At 41.6% G+C, this 17,689-nt stretch overlaps 1 protein-coding gene across 2 annotated transcripts in view; it reads left to right on the forward strand.

Moving 5' to 3' along the window:
* LOC112117098 (Down syndrome cell adhesion molecule homolog) overlaps window positions 1–17,689 on the forward strand; it is a 508,166-nt gene that overhangs the window by 464,372 nt on the left and 26,105 nt on the right. For both annotated transcript variants that reach the window (XM_029911462.1, XM_029911464.1), the window contains exons 27-29: window positions 5,106–5,221; window positions 8,509–8,658; window positions 13,307–13,504. In XM_029911462.1, the coding sequence (XP_029767322.1) occupies window positions 5,106–5,221; window positions 8,509–8,658; window positions 13,307–13,504 (464 nt within the window). The remainder of the gene's footprint in view (window positions 1–5,105; window positions 5,222–8,508; window positions 8,659–13,306; window positions 13,505–17,689) is intronic.

Consider the following 17,689-nt stretch of genomic DNA (forward strand, 5'->3'; position numbering starts at 1 on the left):
GTTGAACTTTGAAACCATTGTGGGTTTTTGAAAATAGGACCATTTTGGTTCATATTAACTGAAAATCGTACTTATTTTTAAGAAAATAAAAACCTCCAGGATATCTGATGATTTGCCAGTTTGGACCATTTTCAAAAATTCAAACTCCCCCATCTCTGAGGTTTTAGATTTCATTTGAATTTACGGCACACCTTAGTTATTAGACTATCTCTGTCTGGTGTGTTGGTGATACATAGGGTTAATCAGTTAACCTAGATTCAAATATAGACCCCCATCCCGCAAACACTTACATATCTGTAGAGTCCCACTGACTTCAGTAGTATTGCTTGTGTGGGTACAATTACATATGTGCATGTTTGCAGGATTGGAGCCCTCACTAACTGTAAGTGACAAGTAAAAATAATGTCAATAGAGTCATTCTTTGGTGTTTCTCCATCTCCCAAAAAACCCACGTAGTTCAGCATATTTGGCAAGCCTCTGCTCAAAAGAGACCCAGTACTAACATAGCAGATCAGATCAAGTTGCATTGGCAAAATGTTTTAGTACAGCTATCATGTTACTTATCTGTAGTCATTTCTGCCAACCTTTAATTTTTGTGAGTATTGATAGTCATTCCTTCCCCCATCCCATTAAAAACCTGGTTGCTTGATTTAAAAAAAATCTACTGCATATATATCTTTTAAAGATATAAATAACAGCAAACAATTATCAAAATAGGCATTTTGAACAAAATATGTGATTTAGGACAGTTTCAAAAGTGACAGTTTCAAAAGTGATTTACGACCGTTTCAAAAGGTGCTCAACTTGTGGCACTTTCTGACGGCCTGCTTTTCAGAGGGCGTGTGCACAGCACATTCTGAAAAATCAGGCCCCTTTAAGGGTTACCTCAGATTGGGTAACCAAAAACTGAGGCTCCCAAAATGACTAGTTAACTTTTGAAAATTTAGGCCTTTTTTAGACAAAGGAGGCAAAACCCCAATAATCCACAGTCACATATGTTAAATGTGTTGGTACATTATGAATAAGATTTCTTTATATTATACCAAAACCTATTATCATATACAAATCTAGAAAGTCTAGAAATCTCCCTTGGGGATATTTGTGCCCCTGTGAGTGCATTTAAGAATAAAAAGGGTTAAGGATGGTGCTTTAGTCTTTGTGTTGAATGCCTTGGTTTGGGGTATTTAAGTCAGATCCCTGGGGAAGCTACGCAAGCCCCACTTATTAACAGTTTAATGGAAGTTGTATGATTTGCCCCTCGCACCTCAAATTAGTAACAGTTACTAGTATTTGAGCTCAGCTTGGTGATGTTTCCTTTGGCAGCAAGTTCCAGATAAATTCCTCTTAACTGTTCATCATTGATTAGCATAAGGAACTGGCTCATGTTTCTAATTTTGAGCATAGAATAAGACATACATTGCCCCTGAAATCTCTAACCCAGCCTTCACATTTACGAAGGAATAGTTTTCCATACCTCTTTTGCATTAACCTACTTACTGACCTCAGCCTCAAAAATTAATGAAGAGTCATGACTGTTGGCCAAGCATCCAAAATGACCTTAGTTTTACATAGGTGCCATATGTAATCCCTTTGTGTATAAATGGGTGTGTAAGATTCAACCCTGTTGTGAATGTACATATTTTTTTAGTCATTCAATTGAGTGGGGGGTTAATGCCTAGATCAGGGGTCGGCAACCTTTCAGAAGTGGTGTGCCGAGTCTTCATTTATTCGCTTTAATTTAAGGTTTCGCGTGCCAGTAATACATTTTAACGTTTTTTAGAAGGTCTCTCTCTATAAGTCTATATATAATATAACTAAACTACTGTTGTATGTAAAGTAAACAAGGTTTTCAAAATGTTTAAGAAGCTTCATTTAAAATTAAATTAAAATGCTGATCTTAAGCCGCCGGCCTGCTCAGCCTGCTGCGGGCCTGGGGTTCCATTCACCTAGGCTGGCAGCGGGCTGAGTGGGGCCTGTGGCCGGAACCCTGGCTGGCAAGAGGCTGGCAGCCAGAACCCCAGACTGGCAGCGGGCTGAGCGGGGCCGGGGGCTGGGACCCCAGACCGGCGGCGGGCTGAGCGGGGCCGGCACCCCAGACCATCAGCGGGCCGAGTGGCTCAGCCCGCTGCCGGTCTGGGGTCCTGGCTGCCGGCCCCTTGCCAGCTGGGGTCCCAGCCGCCGGCCCCACTCAGCCCGCTGCCAACCTAGTGCTCAGGGTGGGGATGTGGGGGGTGCAAGAGTCAGGGCAGGGTGTGTGGGGAGGGCAGGAATCAGGGCAGGAGGTGTGGAGGTGCTGGGTATGTGTGGAGGGTGCAGGAGTCAGGGCAGAGGGCTGGGGGCATGTGAGGGGGTGCAGGAGTCAGGGCATGGGGTGTGAGGGGACTGGGTATGTGTGGAGGGTGCAGGAATCAGGGATGGGGTCGTGGGGGGATGCAGGGGGCTGGAGTGCAAGGGGGGTTCAGGGGTCAGGGCAGAGGGCTGGGATCAAGGCGGTGCTCCCAGCCTCCTGCCCTGAGCGGCTCACGGCAGGGGGCTGGAGGGATACGCACCGCTCCTACCCCCCTTCCCCGCCTCCTTACCGGTCTGAGCAGCGAGGGCGCTGGAGCTGCTCTTCCCCCCTCCCTCGCAAGGGCCATTGGCAGCAGGGAGGGAGAGGAGGCGGGGCTCCACGCAGCACGCTGTGGGAAGAGGCAGGGGAGGGGGAAGCTTGGCTGCCGGCAGAGTCTGCCGTACAGCAGCAGCCGGCAGGAGCAAGCTTGCTTCTGTCCCCTGCCCTCGCCAGAGAGAGCGGTAGGCGGGGGGCGGAGAAAAGCGGGCTGGGTCGGGCAGGATTTTTAATGGCACGCTGCTGCCTGCTGTTCGGCAGCAGGCTGAGCAGGACCCCGGGAGGCAGCAGCGTGCCATTAAAAATCGGCTCGCGTGCCGTCTTTGGCACGCGTGCCACAGGTTGCCGACCCCTGGTCTAGATCGATTATTCAAAATGATGTTCATCTCTTTAATCAGTTTTGAACAAACTTTAACACATCATGCATTTCACTTGCTTAAAAAACAAACAAAAATATTTATTCATAGTCAATAAATGAGGTATGTTATATACATGCCATCACAATGTCTAGGGAGCTAATTAGCAACCTTGAGACAAATTTAAGGCTTATGATCAGTAGAGTCTCTTTTTTTTATCATTTCAGAGTAATTAAAATGTAAGTAAATTATATTTTTCCTGTTAGGGTAGTAGTCTCTGGAATCCTTATCTATGAGATTATAATCCAGGGATCGGCAACCTTTGGCACGCAGCCCATCAGAGAAAGCCGCTGGCAGGCCAGGATGGTTTGTTTACCTGCAGCGTCCGCAGGTTTGGCCGATCGCAGCTCCCACTAGCCACGGTTCGCCGTTCCAGTCCAACAGGGACTGCGGGAAGCGGCGGCCAGCACATCCCTTGGCCCACACCGCTTCCTGCAGCCCCCATTGGCCTGGAATGGTGAATCATGGCCAGTGGGAGCTGCAATTGGCCGAACTTCCTGACACTGCAGGTAAACAAACCGTCCTAGCCTGCCAGAGGATTTCCCTGATGGGCCGCGTGCCAAAGGTTGCTGATTCCTGTTATAATCCCTTGATGCTAATAGCCTGGATTTTCTAACGTTGAAGACCCAGTCACTAGAGTGGGTTGGGAATTTTTCAACAATTTTTTTTGGTTGGAAAATGCCAATTCTTTGAAAAAAACATCTATTCATGGAGACAAATCAGTTTTAATAAGAGGGTTTCTCATCTCCAGGATAGAATTTTGACAGAGAGAGAAAGAGAGACATTTGTGAAGAAGGCTTCTTGGGGGTGAGGTCATGGTGGATTGTCCATCACTGACAATTTTAAAATCAAGATTGGGTGTTTTTCTAAAAGAGCTGCTTTAGGAATTATTTTGGGGAAGTTCTATAGCCATACAAGAGGTCAGACTAGATGATCACAATGGTCCCTTCAGATCTTAGAATCTAGGAAGAGTCTATGAACCTCACAGGGTTGTTGTGAGAATAAACACATTAAATACTGTTGATAGGGGCCATAATTCCTAAGATAGAGTGGGGAAAAGACTAGAAAAGTAGAGTCTGGCAGATATGTCCTAGCTCAGTTCTGGTGGTCCCATTGGATCTGTTGGTTTTAGAGGCATAACTGCTGCCCATTTTGTGAGGGGAGGAAATTCCTCTTACAAAATGATTCATGGAAAACAAGGGGGCCCGTATGGAGAGTTCCTTCCTTCCGTTCACCATTTCCATGGAAAGGGGTGAATAGGTCCTTGGATTTTAGTGTAATATGGAGGATTTTACCACAATTTCTGTATTGCATATGATTATGCTGCTCAGTTTTATTACCCATTTTCATTTACTTATTAGTAGATGGCTCATTCTCAGAGTAATTTTCTGGTACACAGACTTTAAAATTGTTATAGCTTGTGTGAGGATACACTAATTGTTTTATAGTCCTGTTCTAAAATACCAAATCCAATGAAAGGAGTTAATCCATGAATGCTAACAAGGTTTATAATTTCTTACTACTGCAATGTCAACAGAACTAAAGTCTTCACTTTTCCTTATGCAATTCATTATTATGAATGGAATTTCTGATGAATGTTTGATTGATTTCTTAACTTACCAATTATTATGATATTCTGGATTTAAATCATTGCCGAAAATTAATTAATACGAGAAATTTATATAAGACACCATCTTCCCACTGACCTGTTTGGTCAGCTGAAGGGTTCATTAGTCAAATCTTAGAAATGCAAAAAAATGGCAGTTTTATAACTGTTTCCATCAGTTTCAATATTGAACAGCTGCATCGAAAAGATTTAATAAGGGCTTTCGATAGATAAGCCACTGAATAATGGCAGACTCAGTCCCTTGCCCCCACCTATTTTTTCTCATCTCCCTACCACATACTTTAAATTAATACCACCTATTTGCTTCAAAGTACAAAGAAAGAAAATAAAATGTATGAGAATTTTGGTGACTATGGTAATTTTATTAGCTTAAGTTGAACGGATTCTTAAAAAGCAAATATTTAAGTATCTTTTCATATGGGGGGCGTTTTCATGTTTGTCTCTCTTTTGTGCTTAGTAAGAACACCAGGACCTCAGATACACTTAACAAGCAGCAGCAGACGCTGAGGATGCACATAGATATTCCCAGAGCTCAGCTTCTGATTGAAGAGAGGGACACAATGGAGACCATTGGTAAAATGTCAATGCACTTATGTTGCTTTATATAATACATGTTTTTGGTGGACTTTGCACTGCATCCTTTACACATAAAAAGGGCTAGGGTCCTAATTTACAAGATAATTTGTCAAGGTTGAAAAGTGAATTGAAGCCTTTTCTACATATGAATAATTTTGAGCTTTAAGGAACCCTAGCAAATTTAAAGTAGAGTAGGGCAGCAAAAAGTGAAGTGTTCCATTCTGACATTTTCAACATGAAAACTTTAATTTTCCATTTTAAAATGATTTTTTTGTTTTGAAATTTTAATTTGTTTATTATAAAAGAGGTTATTTTTAAAAGGTTGAAATTAAAACAAAACATTTCAAAATTACTGAAATAAAATGTTTTGATTGACCCAATCTGAAATTTTTTTCAGACTATCTGCTTGTGAAATGAAAAGAACTACTTCATGGAGGATAGGTCCATCAATGGCTATTAGCCAGGATGGACAGGGATGGTGTCCCTAGCCTCTGTTTGCCAGAAGCTGGCAGTGAGCGGTAGGGGATGGATCACTTGATGATTACCTGTTCCGTTCATTCCCTCTGGGGCACCTAGCATTGGCCACTGTCGGAAGACAGGATAATGGGCTATTTGGGCCTTTGGTCTGACCCAGCATGGCCATTCTTATGTTTGAGATTTCAATTTTTTGCCCCAAATTTGGGACAAGAAAAAATTTAAAAAATCTCTAAAACTTTTGAAGGTCTAGAAAATTGTTTCCCACCCAAATCTACATAAAACTACCTAATTATATATCTGTCTAGCTATAGCAAAAGTTATTCTGTATTTTGCTACATTGAATAAATAAGGAAAAAATTGAGATTCATTAAAACTGGGACCCTGAAGCTGAAATCTTTTACATTTCAGAAGGTTAGATACCAAATCTCCTGGAACCAGAATCACCACTGTCATTCTGGTTTCAGGTCAAAAGTCATAAATACCTTATGTTATGCCTGGGATGCATCTGAAATCTCACAAAAACAGCAATTTCCCTATGAGTTCATCCGAAAATGGCTGAAAGCTCGCAAAAACAACTGATCTAATGAGTGTCTTGCTATACAAAATAGCAGGGCTCTCACAGAGGGAGCTGATGTTGCCAGATTTTTACCATTTTGGACAAAAAGCAGTCTAAAGCAAACTTGAAGCTGGCTTAAGTTAGTGGGGAGAGATAGCTCAGTGGTTTGAGCATTGGTCTGCTAAACCCAGGGTTGTGAGTTCCCTCCTTGAGGGGGCTATTTAGGGATCTGGAGCAAAAATCTGTCTGGGGATTGGTCCTGCTTTGAGCAGGGGGTTGGACTAGATGGTCTCCTGAGGTCCTGTCCAACCCTGATATTCTATGATTAAGTGGTCAGCAGAGGATTCCACTTGTATAGAGGAATCCTCCAGTGATATAGAGCATATGTAGTGGTCACATTTAGGATGTGGTCAGAGGGGAGGGGAACAGTGGAGCCAGCCGGTATAATGTAGCTTAGCTCTGAGGGTCCTACTCAGTCCCAGAATTGGGGAAGAATGAGCTAACTTTGTCCCATCACATCCTGGACCAGGCTAGCTTGATTTGGCTGGACCAGAGGATTCAGCCCTTTCTCTGTTTCACAGTTTATAAGGTTGCTTTGAAGATGAGATCCACACATCACCTGCAACATGGACATTTTTGTTTCCAGCTTTATGTTTCCAAAGTTCATTTCGGTGCTGCAATCTTTTATGAAAGAGATTTCACTCTTGAGTTATAGTAGTTGGGCAATAGGGGGTTTATAATGGAAATGCCATTAGCTCCTTAACTACAGCAATGTATCGGTGCCACAGTAATAGACTGTGGTGCACAAAGCAGTAATAGTAAGCCAGCACTTTGACAGGATTTCACATAGGCTTTGGCAGGTTTTATTCATGACCGGACTAAGAGCTCCTCTTTTGCCAGGGACCGCGTAATTTGGTTTCATAACGTTCATTCTATTTAGGGCCTTTTTTGGGCAAAAAATGCCAGTTATGTTACTGTGCAGAATTGTTCACATTAATGTTCTCTTGTCAGTTGAAAAAAAAAAAAACAAAACAAAAAACAATTGTTAGAAGCAGTGGATCAGCCACAGCTGATGGGTAAATTCACAGAAACACCATTGCTGGCAGTCCCTGTAGAAATGCATTAAAAAGCTATACATTGTATGAGAGCAGGAATTCCCCATGGTTTTCATTGCTATTAGGAATAGAGGAAAAAGACTGTAATAATGTAAAAATAAAATCTGGAGACTGAGATCAAGTAAACACTAAGCATACAAATGTAGTTGTTCTGCAAGCCTGAAGTCAATGGAAGATTTACCATTGATTATAGTGGGGGCAGGAAGGGACTTCTTATTAAATCTTGTATGATTGAGTGGGCATCATACTCTGCATTCTGTATAGCTTCTTTTAAAAAAAAAACAGCACTGTGATCACAATTGTAAAGAAAAAAGCTACTAGCTGCCACAGGATCAACTGCTCCCCCACGTAGCCTGGCTTGGTGCAGGGAGGGGTGGAGATTCTGTATGGAAAGTCGGAAGGAATCCTCTGCAGTGGCCTCTGCTGTTTCTTTGAAGAGAATCCATGCAGTAGTGGATTCACAAGTGTTTCTTTCTCCCCTACTCGGCCTGAGGTCTAATTCCCTGCCGTACCCCACTCCACCAATCCTGCTGTGCAGATAGGAAGAAGCCTCCATGCAGCTGTACCTGGAGTCAGTTCTGCTGCAAGAACTTTGCAATATAAGGAAGAGGCAAGATTTGGCCCAGGGGCTCCAGACCACAAAAGCATTTATGCATGTGCATAACTGTAAGCACAAGATTTGTCCCACCAACTTCTGCAAGAGTGTTCAAATGCTAAAGCAAGTTCATAAGCACTTTACTGGATGAAGGCCCTAATGCTGCAATATTTTTGTTCTGGTGCTGCAGAGGTGAAGCTAGCCAGAAGAGAGAGCACAAGTGAGCTATCAATCTCCTTTCGACATCACAGATACAATCACTTATGCTAATGACAAACATGAAGGGCCTGGGGGGACCAGTGTTTACAAAATGGAAAAAGTCCAAGTACTTGAGGCAAAAGATTGTTACAGGCAATAGAGAGTTTCTAAATTTTAGGATACACAAAAAGCCTATCTGTGTCCCTTAAAGTCATCATATCACAAATGAAGGCCCACAGGCAATACTCATTTCTTTAGTTTTGTGTAAACTTGAGGACTTAAACTATTTTTAAGGATCAACAAAAATGTGATTATTTTAATATTCATTTTCTATTGCTTATAGATGACAGATCAACAGTGTTATTAACTGATGCTGATTTTGGAGAGACATCTAAACAGAAGTCATTGACAGTTACTCATACAGTACATTACCAGTCTGTCTCACAAGCTACTGGACCATTGGTTGATGTTTCTGATGCCCGGCCAGGAACAAGTGAGTATAAAAGAGACTATATTACCTATAGCAGATATCATTACCACAGTATTTATATTATCGTGATATTTCCTTTATTTCGAATGTAGTGCGGAAACTATTTTGTGCAGCAGGAAATAGTCTCTTTACAATTGGACCCACTGTAAAAGTGGTACATATTAAGGTTAATACAGTAAAAGTTTCTTTTGCATGTTAAAATGTAGGTGTAATTTAAGGTAATTCAGACCTGAATATTCCTCAAAGGAAATTTATGCTGCATTTTAGCATCTAGACTCTATTGAGTAAATGTTTTTAGTGGATTTTCATAGCTAATAGATATTTATTTCTCAGCAATCAATCTTTATTTCATTTCTCAATTAACTGTGATTGTTCCTAATGTTCTAGGATATGAGAAATACATTTTCTGATTACTGCATTTTTGAAAATTTACATTTCTAGTTACTATATTAAATCCATTTTCCCAGCTATATCCATGCTGAGATCATCTTACAATGATTTAAACAAAATGAATAAATGTACTATTACACTACCTTCTTCCTAAACTCAGTTATAAATGTGTTCCATATCGGTATAATTGAAAAAGTTTCATTAAATCTAAGGAATACTTATTAGATAGTAATATGGTGTAATGTGGCATACTTGAAGTATATAAACAATTCCTAGGATGTATAGAAATACAAAGATCAAATACTGTCATTGATGTTTATTATATTGAAGAATCAAGATTATGAGAATGAACAATATAATAGAACCCTGCATTGTTTTAAAATCTAACTATCTTTAATGCTGCAAGATCCTGCACTCCAAAAGTACTTGTCTTTCCTAGGGATGATTAGAGGCTGGACAACACCCCAGAATACTTACACTATCCATCCCTTATCTCCTCCAAATCAAAGCCCATTGAAGTCCATGGAAATACTGTTACTTAAAATGGGCTTTTAATCAAGTCCAATAGTCTGGTTAACATGCATCCCAGCAAGTGTGGTGGGAAACGTGTAAAATATATTTATTGTGCATTTTAATATTCCTTGAATATTTGAAAGAAACACTGTGCACCATAGGTGCTGGAACTAGGGATGCTGGGGATGCTACCGCACCCCCAGGCTTGAAGTGGTTTCCATCGTATACAGGGTTTACAGTTTGGTTCAATGGCTGCACCCCCTCTATGCAAATTGTTCCAGCACCCCTACTGTGCGCAGGACCGGTCTTAGAATTTTGAGTAGTGTTTCCCAAATTTAACAGACTTATCTAAATGAATTTGAGGGGCCCAAGGATATGCAATTGTCAGCCTTCTCTGCTGCAAGGGAAGAACAGCCCAGCTCTTTGTGCTGAGGCCCAGGAATAGCTACTAGCATTTAAACAGATTTGTTAAAGTAACAATTCTCCAAACAAGCTGGAAGTCTGAGATTGCCAATCCCCCTCAATGCAGAGACCATCCATCCATCAGACTCCATAGATGTGATTGCAAAAAGTCTGTTTAATCATCCTTTTTTAAGTTGTAACACAATTGTTGTTCAAAATCTAAACTTTTATTCAGAAGACAAAAGTTGGGTACAACTGTTGCAGTGTTCACAATCCAAATGGGCTCTGCTAGGGCCTTCATTCCATTTGTTCTGTCTCCTTTTGGAAGTCTAGTGATTAGACTCTTCTGTTCCTTGCATTCAGGGAGCATAAGGTCTAGGATTATAGCTGGCACCTGCATAGTTGCACAGAAGGAGGAAAGCTTCTTGCACTTTTTACCCATGCTGCTCACCTGCACTAGGACAGTCACAGTCTGGAGTGAAATCTTGGCCCCATTGAAGTCAATGGCAGAACTTACACTGACTTCAATAAGGCCATGATTTCACCTTTGATCCTTTAAAGTTCATGCATGTTTCAAGATATTCTAAGACTAAGTCGGGGAAATGGACTCAAATAAGATTCAGGAGATTTAGGTCATGTCTTCTGGATGATTTTGATACCTCAAAAAACAGAGGGTCCTACATGACTTGCATGGATTTCAAAGATCCACTGGCATTTTTCTTTGTAAGAGCAGTTCCAATATCCTTGGCCAAAATTTGTCCTCTGCCCAATGCTGTGCTATGTGTTGTGTACTGTTGGTGGTTGCCCTCTCCTGCTAGAGATGATTGTGTTTCAGTGGTGCACTGTGTATATACTTCACAATAGGTTGTAAAGGGCTTTGGGATCCTTCAGGATGAAAGGTTCTGAAAACATGGACAATTGTTTATTTATTAGTGATATTCTGGGCTAGCTGAGATCTTCTAAACAGTATAGCTACCAAATGCCAGTCAAGGAATAGCTACTCATGTCCCAGCTCTGGGAACACTGCTAAATGGCAAAGAACTATGTTGCAGCCCAAGCCTGAACATCTACACTGCAATTAAACAGCCCCTTAGCCTGAGCCCTCAAGCCCGAATCAACTGGCACAGGCCCGCCACCAGTGTCTAATTGCAGAGTGCAGCTGTTAGACACGGGGAATTTGTGGATGGCATCTTCCACACACACCCACTGCCTCTTGGATTTCACGTCTGCAGAGGATGTGAGTTACCCTTACAAAGCAACACCGGAGAATAAAGAGGCACAAGGAACCGCTTTGCTCCCCACTCCTGACCATCCAAATACTGATATCACAATTCATAGTACTAGGGGAGAGCAGCAACAGTGGACAGACAGGAATGGGGAATAATCAGAGGCAAAGCCCTGTCCCTCCATCCAGCAGACCTCAGCTGTCACAGAGGAGGAAGAAATCTGCTAATGGTGTAGTAATTTCACAGTTCCCAGCACCCCCCTCTACTGCCCTCTTCAGTCTGCTTCTGAGGTGGCGCAGCTATGCACCATGCCTTGCTCATGGTAGATTGAAAATTTACAATCTAGTCTCTTAATAATTTCCAACATTAGCCTGCTATCTTTTCATAGCTAGATACTAGCCATCTAACTATTGTCCTTGTTCTAAAGAGCAGGCGTGATACAGTGTTTATCGATGGCATTGAGTTTGTATTTTTGTTTTGCTTTGGAGGAGGATCTGAACAGAAGGTCAAACAGGCATGGCCATTTTGTATTTATAAATAACCTGCACCTTTGAAGTAACACGCTGTAAATGCTTCTTAGGGAATGTTGATTCAGAAACAATGTCCAAGTCAGTATCTAGTGATGGTTTATCCTTAACCCATTGCTGTTCAAATCTCCCACTCCTACGTGATAGAACAGCCTTACCATTTGAATGTCAAAGAGCACTGTTTAATTCTTTTACTCACCATAGAAGCTTCAAAAGAAAAATCTTTCCCTGATGGTTTAGTCACTTTCCATTTGCCAATTAAAGATTTTTCTTTTCCCTTTGGCTTATGATTAAGGCCCTACCAAATTCATACCCGTGCAAATTGCATCACAGACCGTTAAATCTGGTGTCCCACATGAAATCTGGTCTTTTCTGTACTTTTACTCTATACTATAAGGTAAACGTATACAAAAGTACGCCCTTACTTCTGTGCTGCTGATGACGGCAGTGCTGCCTTCAGAGCTGGGCACCCGGCCAGCTGTTGCACTTCTCCAGCCACCCAGCTCTGAAAACAGCGCAGAGGGAAGGGTGGCAATATCGTGATCCCCCACACACAATCGTTTGCGAACCCCTTGTCGGTCAGAACCCCCAGTTAGAGAAACACTGAGTCTTAAGGGCTTTACATGATTATATTTTGTTACAACACTGTGAAATTTAAGATTTAAATATCTGAAACCGTGAAATTCAAAAAATGTTAAATGCTATGACCATGAAATTTAGGAAAATGGACTGTGAATTTGGTAGGGCCCTACATCTGACGAAAAACAAGCCTTGTTTTTGTACCAGTGCTACTGATGATGTCAAAAAAGCCTAAGCAGTCAATTTTGGCAGTTAGCTTACTTGTACTCCCTTGGAAGGATGGATGGATTGTCTCTGGAGCAGCAAAGTATAAAATATTTTAGGCCCTACATAAATAGTTGATTTTTTTTTTTAAATTTCTAAGGAAGAATTGGGGTGATTTTATTTTTTTCAGACACTGTAAGAATCTTTATGGATAAATTTACCATCAGAACTTGGAGGATTTTAAGATTTGCCATGTATTCAGCAACCTGGTAGCAGCCCTTTAGCATGCATGATCAATAACATACTAGCCCAAATGTAAACTAATAAATAAATAATAAACACATAGGGTTTTGGTAGTGAGTAATATTGTTGTATGTTAACATTAATCAAGATCCCTAGAATAAGAAATGTGATAATATAATCTCTTAGCCATTTGTAATCTTTTCATTTATATTTTATAAATTTGGGGTCGGAAGGAGTTATTATGATTTATATGAAGTGATAATGAGTAAAGTAGAGTTACATAGCAGTAGGGAACTGTTTGAATCCCTTTACCTGTTCATTCCCAGACTGTTTAACATTTGTGATTGTATAAACATGTAGAATTTCTGTGAAGAAAATGTCCTAATTTGGGGATGTACTCACTGCACTTCGCTGAAACACATTTTCATCCTTAACTCCTTTTTGTCAGTTTTTGTTTTTAACAATACCTCAGTCACCACTTCATTTCAGTTATTCTGCTGGTGATTTTTCATTGACTAATGAAGAACTTAATGGCAAAGTTGGTCAATCTCTGTTTGTCAATCACAGACCCTACTACAAGAAGGAATGCAAAAACTGGGCCCACAGCTCGCAACAGGTACGCTAGTCAATGGACTCTCAACAGACCCCATCCCACTATATCAGCCCACACCCTCACCACAGATTGGAGGCTGCCAACACCCAGAGCTGCAGGATCAGTAGACAAGGAAAGTGACAGCTACAGTGTCAGCCCCTCACAGGATACAGGTATAATGTTATTTGCAGAATTCCCCTCTGAAGACAGGACTAGCATAACTGGAGTAGTATTCACTGCATGAGATTTACCATGTTCGCTGCTGGTATTAAGAGTTTTCTTTTCTTTTTAAAGCATTTTAAAAACGTTCCTTCTAACTGCAACTGCTACTGGGTTATACTACCATTTATGCTAACAGGCATTGTGTATGTGACTTCCTATGCCGAAAATGTACTCCAAAATCTTTTTGATGGTTCTGTGGGTAATTTTTCTGGTCACTGAAACGATGTACTTCCTGAGTTCTAAGGGAGTGGTATGAGAATTTGCTTCATGAAATGGCACCAGCCAGGAAGTGGCAGTATTAGCGCTGGGAAAATGGAGTCAAAACTGGAATGGTTTTAAGGTTTGAGCTACTATAAGGTAAGTCGTTTCCAGTGGTGTAATTTGCTCATAGGGGGAATGCCCAGCTTTCAGGACCAATCCAGTACTCAATAACATCAATGGGCGTTGGACAAAGCCCTTATTTTCTTTGGGAGCAACTATATCTATAAGTAATGAGAAGGAGGAACCTGAAGATGCAATTCTTCACTCAATCTTAATACTAGCCTTGTTGTGTCCCAGTTAAAATGCAGTTGTGAGATTGAAAAGTGAAGCTGATTTTCTTTTTCCTCTATACTGAACAAGAGATGAAGAAATGTACAGCCTTAAATGAGTTACATCATGTGATCAGGGAAACACTCACACAGCAGCTCCAAAGATAGGTTAAAAAACAAAAAAACAAGGAAAATGTTTGTTTTGAGGCATATCACTGACAGAGGAGGTGACTCCCTGCCTAGCTCAAGGCTGGCTAGAAGCAACTGCTTGTAATCCCTTGGAGTTTAGACAGGGATGAAAGTAGTTTAACAGACTTACCGGTACGCAGGGTGGCCAGGGTCCTCAGCAATGCGTGGGGTGGCTCTGGGCCCCCAGAAGGGGCAGGGCCTCATGTGGAAGGGGCGCGCCTGGGGCCAGACTCCCCCAGCCAGCTCTTCAGCACTGCCCAGCCCGTGCTGCACGAGGCTTTGGTGGTGATTTAAAGAGCCCAGGGCTCCGCCCGCTGGCATGGTAGCAGTAGCAGCAGTGGTGGCCGGAAGCCCCAGGCCCTTTAAATCACCGCAGGAGCCCCGGGGTAGCCACAGCGGTGGCCGGGAGCCCCAGGCCTTTTAAATCATCGGGCCCCGGGGCAGCTGCCCCTTTTGCCCCCCACCATCAGGGGCCCTGCTGGTCTGGTCGGCTGTGTACTGGCGACCACCTTCTTACTGGTACGCCATACCATACCGTACCAGCTTACTTTCATCTCTGGGTTTAGAGTGGCTACACAGGAAAGTCTCAAAACAGTCAGGCCCCAGAAGAGAAAACCATCCAAAGCAGTATACACAAACAGCTTTTCACTAAATAGAAATATGAGGGTTTTTTAAAAAAAAATCCAGTTATTCTCTGAGTAAGAAAAAGCAGACATCAGCCTTGCCTTGATCTAAAAATGTTTGGCGCAAGATTTTCAAAAATATATTCCTAAAGATAGTTCCTTAAATCCATATTTAGGGACCTAAATATGCAGCTTGATTTTCAGAAGTGCGAGCACTACATATCGTCCATTGACTTCCACTGGGCTACTCAGAGTAGTAAGCACTGTGCCCAGTAATATTTGTAGGATTAAGCTGTTAGCTTTTAAGAATGGACAACTTCCTTTTAAATATCTTTTAAAATCTACCCTCTGTTTACATATGCTATCCAACATTAATATCAGGAACTTCCTATGGGCTGTGCTTTTGTCATTGTAAGGTACATCGTTAAATCAAATTATGTGAAATTTACATGACTATGTGGATAGATACATAAAAATAAAAAGACTTGTAAGACGTATTCAATTAAGAATCAAGGTACATTTACTTTGCTATAAAAAGATTTATGCATATCTAAGTCAGTGGAATATTTTTTTTATTCTTCAAAGGGAAGGTTGGGCCCTAATAACGTACAAATTAAATCTAAAAAAGTGCAGTGGTGGGCTGCCCTAATGGCTCATGGATATTGCTGTGCGAAGCTGCATGGAAATCCAGGTGCCTCTCTCTTGGGCTGTCAGGAAGTAGAAGAGTTGAGGAAGGCAGGGTGTCCATCTTGGTTAAAGAGAGAGTGCTTCATGTTGCCCATCAGACATGCCTCCAGTTTCATCCAGACTTCTTTATCTAGAAGGATGGTGAAAACCTTATTATGGGCATGCTAGATTGCGGGCATGATCCTGGATTTGCTATGCCCCAACCTGTAAACCATCTCCAGGGGCACCCCTTTAGTGTGCCAGACCCCCCCAAGGAGTCACATTCTTCCATAAGTTAGGCCACATGGGCTCAGTGCCAGAGGCACTCCCAGGTTCCAGAACACCTGTTCCTCACTGTGAGCTTTTCTCAGTGAGTCCAACTGAAGCAGACTGCTGTTCAGAGATTTTTACCCCTTTGGGAGGTTGATGCACTTCAACAAATATCTGGTGTGACTTTATGTAGCCTTTTCAAAACAGGATTTATTAATCAACTAGAATACAGCAATGGGAAGTCCTTAGATTAGCACAGAGAAGCAAAGATAAAGAGAGAGTTCAGACTGGCCACTGCTAGGGCTGCATCCAGCCAAGCTATTCTAGAATTCACCTTGGCCCTGTCTCTTTGTCCTTCAGTCTCCCGTGAGAGCTGCTGTGTTTCTGTGTTACCAGTTCTTATCACAGACATCTGACACCTCTTGCCTTTGTTCTCAGGACACTGCCTGTCTGTGTTCACATGTTCAGCTGCCTCTGCAGTTAAGTGTTAACCTTTGGTCATAAGAGTTTCCATTGTCTCTTCCAGGACCTCCATTGCTAATTATTCTGGTCTCCAGCCAGGCAGCTGTGTGAGTCAAACACCTCGTGTGTCCTGCTCTGCCCCAGAGCAACATTTTAACCCTTTGTCACTCATTGGGTAGCAATACTGAGGTGATAGGTACAGAGTCATATGGATAGTTCATAAAAATGTTACAAAAAATTCTCACATGCGTCACAAGCATATTGTCACATATCCCAGCACAGCAAGATTCTTCTCACCCAGGGTCATTTTATTTGACGGACAAGTAAAATATCATTAGGTTTTCTCATCATCATCCAATCATCATGGAAAAGGACATGCAAGTGGGTTCACTGCATGGGCTTGTAAACTTTAACAATGATTTTACAAGCCTGCTTCATAACCTAACAAAAGTTGTTAATTACTAGATACCTTCCAACTCTATCCCTGCCCTTTAAGATGTGCAGGGTTTTATATTAGAATTAAAATAGATTTTTAAAATCAAAAGTAAACTTGGGTCATGGAAGGGGTACACAACACAGGGATGACAAAACAGTATATATGCTGTGCTTTTGATTTCTAGGAAAGGAATGGGGTCAGAGTGATAAATCTATTGTTATTTTAAAAGATGAAACAATTGTGTATTGAGTTGTACAACCAAACATAGCTGTGCTACATGTCTAAAATGATGTCTTCACTAGAAACACCGCAGCAGCACAGCTGCAGTGCTTCAATGTAGACACATACTATAGCAACAGGATGGGTTTTCCCATCACTCTAGTTAATCCACCTCCTTGAGAGGCTGTCAGTGGAAGAATTCTTCCATCAACCTACTGCTGTCTACTCTGAGGATTAGGTCAGCTTAACTCCATTGCACAGGGGTGTGGATTTTTCATACCCCTGAGACACGTAGCTGGATCGACCTAACTTTTTAATGTAGGGCTGGCCTAAGAATCAATAAATGAAATGAACGAAGGGTCTACCAATTTTGATCTGCTTTCAAGCTCTGGTCTCAGATTTGCAAAGTAAGGCAGCTTGGGACATATGAGGGCAGAGTTTAGCATTTCATGAATTGTCCCAGATTTATGGGCCAGTAGCTTTAAACTCAGTGGAGACATGTCCAAAAGTGCTTTAATCATTCAAGGTAAGCTTGAAGGTCCTAATCAAATTAAGTCATATCAAAAATACTTATGAATTAAAATAATGCATTTACATCTTTATAATTGACAGGTGTATTGCTCTTCTTATGGAATAAAAACTGATACCAAGACTCTAGTATATGATATAAAAAATAAAGACTTGCAATTAACAAACTGTTGCATCTAGTTACTGTAGTAGTCTCATGTTATGAACTAGTTG

The sequence above is a fragment of the Terrapene carolina genome, unplaced genomic scaffold, assembly GCF_002925995.2.
Source record: "Terrapene carolina triunguis isolate 2854851 unplaced genomic scaffold, T_m_triunguis-2.0 Scaffold30, whole genome shotgun sequence".
Taxonomy (NCBI): Eukaryota; Metazoa; Chordata; order Testudines; family Emydidae; genus Terrapene; species Terrapene triunguis.